Source organism: Myxine glutinosa, chromosome 4, assembly GCF_964187855.1.
Source record: "Myxine glutinosa chromosome 4, kmMyxGlut1.1, whole genome shotgun sequence".
NCBI lineage: Eukaryota > Metazoa > Chordata > Myxini > Myxiniformes > Myxinidae > Myxine > Myxine glutinosa.
Genome location: NC_136264.1, coordinates 67,028,130 through 67,037,323, shown reverse-complemented (window position 1 = coordinate 67,037,323; position 9,194 = coordinate 67,028,130). Strand labels below are relative to the sequence as shown.

Here is a 9,194-nt window from a genome sequence, read left to right as displayed (position 1 = left end):
TGGCTCGGATTCTCCACTTCGGCATGCTATTCTGCCATTTGCCTTTCCAGGACATCCAGACTTTTCCATCTATGGACATTCGATTAAATACACTTTTGTCAACTTTGTCTTGTAAAGTGTTGAACTGGGTCTTTTATTATTATTATTCCGTCACAAGCACACATTTCACGGGGACTACCATCTTGGAAGAATGTCCATTCGATTATCCATTTGCATGGCTCTGCACCGATTGGACGGTTCTGCCTTTTTCCAGGTTTAAATTGACATATGGCAAAACAGGGGCACACACCCGGGTGGCTTTAAACACAGAATTTCCTGAAGTAGCTTCAGTCAAAGTATGGACTTACCCCCACCATATTTGTTCGGAAGATTAAACTTCGTTATTTTGGCCTAAAAAAAAAAAAGAAGAAGCTTTGTAGCATCTCTTATAAATCATACAATATAATGACAGGAATGCAACTTGGAAAAAAAAATACTTTTTTAATAGAACACATTTTTGGTACAACTATGCACACAAACTACATCACCAAATGGTTGTAACTTTGGTCTTCGTTTGACCGAGTTTGTAAAAACAAACTGCCCGGTGGAGGTTTAACAAGGGCCATGAGATACGTCGCATAAATAAATCGGAGAAATTACTACGGTTAGACGACAGCAAAAATGACTGCTCTTGCTCTCAATCGAAGACTGACAAAATTCTACATCACAGCCTTTTGATTTGAAGTTTGCCATCAAATTTTAATCTGTGTAGTAACGATTTGATTTCTGATAAATCACAATCCAATTTCAGACTTAAATATATCCAACCCGGAGCTTAGTGCGATTATATCGGGAGTGTTCGGCCATCTCGCTGGCCCTCGATAAGGTGCCCAGTGGAACAGAAATCATTTTGACCAATAGGAGAGCAAACTGCCATCCATTCGAAGAATCGATTCCACAATCCGAGTCCATAAAGTGGATATAATGGAGTAAACATACGTAACATCAGTGGGGGTTCTTTTTGTGCAATGCCAGAAACCCATCGATCTTCCAATTAGGCAAAAAGGTTCGCACAAACACTGGAGAAAGAGCATGATGTGGCACTCAAACATGTAAACAGTCGTGCTATGTGGCGCGTGAGCGAGTCTAACATCGCACCCGTGGCTTCGCATGCTTACCTGGTACACGACTCGTGCAACAGACAATACTGAAAGGGAACGGGGTACAAGAACACGTGTGGATATTCAGCGCTTGAAATAAGTTAAACCAGGCCAAAGCTCCAGGCTATTTACAGTATATACAAAGAGCTGCATTTGCTTGTTCTATGGCACACGCATCGCTTCTCCTGGAACATGAGGAAACTCTAAAGGTGCCGACAAATATTCATCCAACCGACAATAGCTTCTGAAAATGGAAATGGTGAAATTGGCAGCCAGATTCCCGTTTAAAAAGGGACATGCTGACTAACAGACATGACGTTTCGATTAAAACCTGGCAATGGATGTAACGATTATGTCGACCCTTGCATCAGTGTTAGCTCCAAATAAAATAAGGATCACAAAACAGGATTTAGACATTCCGCCGAATCAAAAGGCTCATCGTAGAGGGAGAATTTTTGGGGAGAGACAGGAAGAGAGTCGAAGAAACGTGAGGATGACATCTTAACTTAACAGAAGTGTTCTCTCGCTCATACAAAGGAGCTACGTGGAAATAAATTGTTTTGTGGTGTTGCAGATTAGGAAGACGGAAATGATAAATGACGCACTGAACATCAGTCCGGGACGTCCAGCACCAGTTTTGGTGGTGGCGAAAGGTATCTGCCTGGACTCTGTGACACAACACCAGCCCCAGCTTTTTTGCTGAAAACGGAGGGCATTTTGTGCACCTCGTGTACTGGACTCTCCTCCGGTTCCAGGGTCTGCGTCCGGGGCTGGGGCTCGTAGGCGATGTTTCCGTACTCACGAAGAAGGGGCAGCATCTCGAGCACAAACTGGCAAAAATCTTTACGGACGCCGAACCACCCTGGGAGGTAGAGAGCATGTGGTGAGAATGTATTCTAATGCTCGTCTCTGACGAACGTGTGTGCGTGCTGAACTAACTCACAATGGTTTCCGCCCTTCTGGCCCACAGTCGTGACCATCAGTGTAATCAGAGAGAGCCAGAGCGGCACGAAAATATGTACGTATGACATTTCTGAATGTCCATCTAGCTTCTGCATAAGAAGGACCTGATTGGAAATCGAGGAAAGAAACGTGGTTTACTGCAAATGGAACACAATATTCATTTAAAAAAAACACACGCACGCACGCACGCACGCACGCACACACACACCTTAATCAAATACAATCGAAATGTCATGATTGGCCGAATGACTAGAGTTATCCCTCTGCACTTGACCTGCTTGCCACATACAAAGTACATTTCTGTAACTCCTCACCTCTGCTCAAGTATTGATCGTTCCTGCAGCGACTTGCTTTCTCTGTGCAATTAAAAAAAAACCCACCTTGCCCTTCCCTCTGGATGGTAGTACCTGGAAGGCGAGCAGTGGAACTACAACAGCAACCCAGGTTACGGCCATGGTGACGTGGGTGCGGCGCTGTTCCGCCAGCATGTCCAGTGAGCGTAGGAATAGGAGCGACCACACCACGTAATAGAGGACCACCAGTGCCAGGAAAGCCATCAAGATCCACAGAGGCACACACACCACCTGGTCGACAACACCGATGTGCAGGTTCAGGCAAACAACTTTTCCAGATGTCGAACTTCACATTATAGACCGGGAGCCCATGGGGGTCAGCCGAGCTGGAAAGTTAACCAATTTTCATGTATATAGCAATGGTCCATGTGCATGTCCATGTAAGGAAATGGACGTCTGCCAGGCACATTCTGGGGTGGGTGTGGTCAGAAGGGCCATTAGAAAAGGACCCCAAAATTGAGCTAGATCAGCTCTGAGTGAACCCGGTGAAACCTACTGGAAAATGTTCGGCATAGTCCCAGATATCATGAATGACCACTGCCAGACATTTTCAGTGGTGGGTTGTGCCCGCCAGACACCCCCGAATGCCTCCACCCCCCAAATTTAGCTAGATCAGATCGTAAGTTAACCCGGTGAAACCTACTGGAAAATGTTCGGCATCGTCCCAGATATAATGAATGACCACTGCCAGACATTTTCAGTGGTGGGTTGTGCCCGCCAGACACCCCCGAATGCCTCCATGCCCAAAATTGAGCTAGATCAGCTCGTGAGTTAACCTGATAATAAAATTGAGAATAAAATACTATGGAATAACAGCAACATAACTTTTGAAAATCAGATGTATTATTTCAAGTCATGGGAAAAGCAGGGATTTGTAAGGTATAACACGTCATTTGTCGTGGGTATTGTAAAGACGCTGACGTTATCTGTTTAATGTAATACGTTGCCGAAACTATTATTTCCCTTTAAGTTCGTAATATTGAAGAAAGCGTTTCCGATATCATGGTTGGATAAATTGCGTACTGCTGAAACAGGTATGGATTAATCAGGGGAGCAATTTATAGAATTGTCAACTGGAAATGCTATCAATGTTTTAAACATGAAAACAAAACACGTCTACTCATTGATTTATAGAGAAAACAAAACAAAAAAAAGATAGAACCTGATGTATTTAATCTTTGGCAACAACGATGAGCTGTGGTACCATGAGGTCGATGCTGACTGACATCGGTACCATGTGGTTTTACGGCACCATGAGTGACGTTGTAAATGGCATCCGATGCCATTGCAGTTACCTTTCGGTCGACTGTAACCTTGTGTGCACCACTGAAAGTTGGTGTCATGCCACCAAGGAGACATCTGAAGAACAGGTCCAGCTTTGCTGGTATCTCTGGCGGTGCATTCCTTCAAATTTTGGACTGTTGCAGGATTTGGGGTCTTGGTCTTCGGGAGCTGCATCATCAGAGATCTAAGATGGAGAGTGGCCCATCTCAACTTATCCTGTTCATACCGTTTAGAATCCTCATAAAGGCGAGCCTTGGCATCCTCTTCTGGAAGAGCAGAACTATCGATGAAGTTGCCTTTCCGAGGGTCCGCCAGTTTTATTGCGATTTTTTCTTTGAAATGGTCTTTTACCTTCCTGGTAAGATTTTGAGCTGCGTAGGCCTGGAGGTCTGCCCCATCTCCTCCGACACTGGTGTACTCCTCTTTGTACATACAAGTAAATCACTAACTAACACAGATCGTTGCTTTCCTAGCACCTCATTCTGGATATATGAAAGCAGAGATGCAAATGCTCTCTTGTGGTAGGACCGAGATGAGCTCCCTTCATTGGGCCTATCTTGATCATCAGTCTTCCTCAGGAACTGGACACGGCATGATTTGTGGTATTCTGCTTCCTTTGCGATCAGGTCCACGCCACGCCGAATGAGACTTTTGATACGTTCGTTTTTCGAAGACTTTACCCGATGGCAAAGTGACTCACAATCGGCAACTGTCGCTATCTTCAGTCTGGGCTCCTCTTTTTCCATTTTTCTTCTTACGGCTTTTGCCACAGAAAATACAAGTCCCTTTCAACAGGTCCTGCTGATCCGACTTGGGAAGGACAATGCAGCATCTTGTTTGGATAGAAGCCTTTTTGGCAGTAGGTTCATCATCAGGTGAAGGCTAACCCCTGCTCTAGCAGGGAAAATGGCCTTAAAATGCATGTTGTTGTTGTGGGTCCATCATCAGGTGGCAGGGGTTCTGTCAGACGCTTCACTGCTGTGTAATGCTTATAAGAAGGGTGATAGCTGACAGTAGATTCGTGATCACTGCTTACCAAAATCTGTTGTGTGAGAATAATGCATTGTATTTAAAAATCCCCAGAGCCACACTTTTGCTAACACCCATTATAAAAGGAAACTAGAACGGGCACTCGGTAGAGCGCATACCTTCGCCGCAGCTACTGTTCTGTACTTGGCATGGGAGTGTAGGGAACAGAACAGTGAACAGTTTTGACCTTTTCGTGACCTTGACCTTGACCTTTGACCCGATTGCTCCCAAAATCTAATCAAATGTGTCCCGTATAATAACCAATCATCCCACCAAATTTCATGCAATTCGGTTGAATACTTTTTGAGTTATGCGAATAACATACACACACACACACACACACAGACATACAAATAAATACACAGCGATCAAAACATAACCTTCCGCTTTTGCGAAGGTAATAAATACACAGCGATCAAAACATAACCTTCCGCTTTTGCGAAGGTAATTAACCTGAAATTGCAGACAGAATTATTTATTTTATCTGAGAAGCTAAACGAATCTTCTTCTTCTTTAGTACCTCAAACTTTATGTGAAATGCGATCGATTTTAAAAAATCAGAATTTGAGCAAATCTGTTTCATTCGTCTGTTAATATGCCTCCCCGATTGACAAATCTGCAATTTGAATTTCATTTGAGGTTGAAATGATTGCGGGAGATCGCGTTATAGTGATGACGTCTTGGATGGACATCCTCTTCTTCAGTCGCTCATAACTTTGAGTGAAATACGATCGAGTTAAAAATAGTCAGAATTTGAGCAAATCTGTTTCATTCGTTTGTTAATATGCCTCATCTCTTGACAAATCTGCAATTATAATTTTTTTTGAGGTTGAAATGATCGCGGGAGATTGCGTTATAGTGATGACGTCCTGGATGGACATCTTCTTCTTCAGTCGCGCATAACTTTGAGTGAAATACGATCGAGTTAAAAATAGTCAGAATTTGAGCAAATCTGTTTCATTCGTTTGTTAATATGCCTCATCTATTGTCAAATCTGCAATTATAATTTTTTTGGAGGTTGAAATGATCGCGGGAGATCGCGTTATAGTGATGACGTCCTGGATGGACATCTTCTTCTTCAGTCGCTCATAACTTTGAGTGAAATACGATCGAGTTAAAAATAGTCAGAATTTGAGCAAATCTGTTTCCCAAAATCTAATCAAATGTGTCCCGTATAATAACCAATCATCCCACCAAATTTCATGCAATTCGGTTGAATACTTTTTGAGTTATGCGATTAACATACACACACACAGACATACAAATAAATACACAGCGATCAAAACATAACCTTCCGCTTTTGCGAAGGTAATGACTACAGTAATATTAATTTAATTTAAACTCCTCACCACATACAAGGCTTTCATCCACAGCTCAATGGAATACTGTTCCCCCCTCTGGGCTGGTGCTCCTGCCTCACACCTAGCTCGTCTTCACGCTGTTGAAACCAAAGCTTTCAGAATCATTGGAATCTCCCACGATGAAGCTAACTCCGAGGGCCTTTCACTTACTCACCACAGGCAGGTTGGTGGTCTTTCTGTCTTCTACCGACTCCTCTCTGGCCTTGCCTCCCCAGCTCTCTCTGGGCTCTGTCCCCCAAATATTCCTTCAGGTCGCACATGATCTGCCAGCAACCCTCTTATGGTTAAACTGCCAAAATCAAGACTCTCTGCTCACCTTCACTCTTTCATTCCTCTTTTCTCCCAACTCTGGAACAAACTCCCCCCCTCCCTTCAATCCCACTCCTCCTCCAGGTCTTTAAAACAGCTGTTCACCACCATCTCTTATCTTCCCCCATCCAAAACCTTGATCTTTTCGACCCCCGTTAATTTTTACCACAGATACACTTTTTTGAAATTCCAACTTCTTTCCTGGAAGTCCTTGCAATGTCCATATGTTTTATACCTCTCCCAACTCCCCCCAAGCCCTCTCCCTCCCACAGTTCCCTCGATGTCCTTGCTCTCAAATGTTGTGTCTGTGTCCTTCCCCCTCTTTCCCCATCTTGTCTACCACTCCCCTTATTTTGTGTTTTATGTGTCGGTTTTGACTTTTTGCGTGATTAATGTTAGCTCTTTCACGAGCCACAATCATGTATACAAAAAAAAAAAAAAAAAAAAAATTTGAGAGGAATCAAAATTGACATTTTTCGTGGCATGGGCATTAGCTTACCTTGAGGAAAATGCTTGTCACCTTTTTTTTTTTTTTTTTTGAATACAGAACCGAGGCTCGTGAAAGAGCTAACATTTATCACACAAACAAATCAAACAGACAAACAAAATATATAAAAAGAGGGAGCGGTAGACAAGATGGGGAGAGAAGGGGAAGCACACAAACACAACATTTGAGCAGGGACATCGGGAGATGTGTGGGAGGGAGAGGGCTTGGGGGGGAGGAGGCGTGGGAAGGGGCGGGGGTGGGAGAAGTATAAAACACAAGGACTTCCAGGACAGAAGTTGGTATTTCAAAAAAGTGGATTTGGGGTGAAATTAGCGGGGGTAGAAAAGATCAAGGTTTTGGATGGGGGAAGATAAGAGATGGTGGTGAACAGCTGTTTTAAAGACCTGGAGGAAGGAGTGGGATTGAAGAGAGTGAGGGAGTTTGTTCCAGAGGCAGGAGAAAAGAGGAATGAAGGAGTGAGGTGAGCAGAGTCTTGATTTTGGCAGTTTAACCATAAGAGGGTTGCAGGCAGATCTTGTGCGACCTGAAGGAATATTTGGGGAACAGAGCCCAGAGAGATCTGGGGAGGCAAGGCCGGAGAGGAGTCGGTAGAAGACGGAAAGACCACCAACCTGTCTGCGGTGAGTGAGTGAAAGGCCCTCGGAGTTAGCTTCATCGCGGGAGATTCCAATGATTCTGAACGCAATAATTATCATAATGGTCCAGTCAGACACGAAAAATATATGCCTTCATTTCCCTCAATCAAGAAAAGAGTATAAATTCACATTGTTTAGCTTTAAAATTAATGACCATATACCGAAGCATATAGGCTCCACTTGTAGTATATAGTGTGAGTAACTTTGGCTGCATAAGGTTCATTGACATGTCTATATCAGTGGATAAGGTAGGCCTAATAAATGGACAAGTGGCCCTCCATATGATGGATGGACAGCATCAGCAGGAGGGTGAGGGTTAGGTGAATTCGATGCATTTTGTTATTAGGCCTCAGCACTATTCTGGTAACATATGCATACCTGATGGATTCAAAGGGATGTAGATGTACATGTACCGCTTTGCATCATCATAAACACACTGATTTTGAGTATAGTTACAAAGGAGAGACTTCTCTTAAATCTTTAAGTTTTAAAGCTTGATTAATGAGATATAGGTGGCAGCATGATATCTATGGGGAGCAATTTAAGTAACAAAACTTACCTCTCGTACTGCTTCTAATATCTTCTTGGATGTGTTGATGACTGATCATTAATAAAATGAGTTGGGTTGCAGTGAAAAGAGAACTTGACTCCTTGTTTCCTATTTTAAACTGACTATTTCCCACACGTATACCGGTAAAAGTGTCACAAAAAGTAATACATGTAAAGTAACACGCCTGGCACCTTGTTGTCCAGGTTCAGGCTTGGTCAAATACATGCTACATTGATAAATTGTGAGTAAATTACAAAGCCACAGAATCAAGAGATAAATTGGGCTTTTTCTCAGCTCAATCTAGCCGTCTAGCTCAATGGAGGGGGGTGGTGGCATTCGGGGGTGTCTGGTGGGCACACCCACCACTGAAAATGTCTGGCAGTGGTCATTCATGATACCTGGGACTATGCCGAACTATTTCCTGTATGTTTCACCGGGTTAACTTACGAGCTGATCTAGCTCAATTTTGGGGTGGTGGCATTCGGGGGTGTCTGGCGGACACAACACCACTGAAAATGTCTGGCACTGGTCATTCATGATATCTGGGACTATGCCGAACATTTTCCAGTATGTTTCATCAGGTTAACTCACAGAGCTGATCTAGCTCAATTTTGGGGTCCCTTTCTAATGGCCCTTCTGACCACACCCACCAGAATGTGCCTGGCAGACGTCCATTTCCTTACATGGACATGCACATGGACCATTGGACCATTGCTATATACATGGAAATTGGTTAATTTTCCAGCTAGTCTGACCCCCATGGGCTCCCGGTCTATTCGGGATTCAAATTAAAACTGTGTTCTTAAAATGTTCACACAAAGCCATGATTTGATTACAAAATGCAAGTAAAAAAAAAAAAAAAAAAAAGCTAAAGTTTTTTTGGGTGGGTGTGGGGGTAAGGCACCCAAACAGCAGACACCACATCGGGTGTTGCAAACCATAAACTGTGTCGCCCTTTAAACGCAGAATTGTTTTGGAAATAAGCAATGCACAACTTTTCACAATACCGGCCTGGTGTTTAGCTTGCGTTTTCCACCATCGAATAAGCAACATGAAGGAAAAG

General features: G+C 43.4%; 1 protein-coding gene across 2 annotated transcripts in view; it reads right to left on the bottom strand.

The window, feature by feature from the left end:
• Positions 1 to 460: 460 nt before the first annotated feature.
• TMEM185A (transmembrane protein 185A) overlaps positions 461 to 9,194 on the bottom strand; it is a 39,298-nt gene continuing 30,564 nt past the window's right edge. For both annotated transcript variants that reach the window (XM_068101620.2, XM_068112473.2), the window contains 3 exons: positions 2,510 to 2,686; positions 2,083 to 2,206; positions 461 to 2,001 (listed from right to left, as the gene is read on the bottom strand). In XM_068101620.2, the coding sequence (XP_067957721.1) occupies positions 1,751 to 2,001; positions 2,083 to 2,206; positions 2,510 to 2,686 (552 nt within the window). In that variant the 3' untranslated portion in view covers positions 461 to 1,750. The remainder of the gene's footprint in view (positions 2,002 to 2,082; positions 2,207 to 2,509; positions 2,687 to 9,194) is intronic.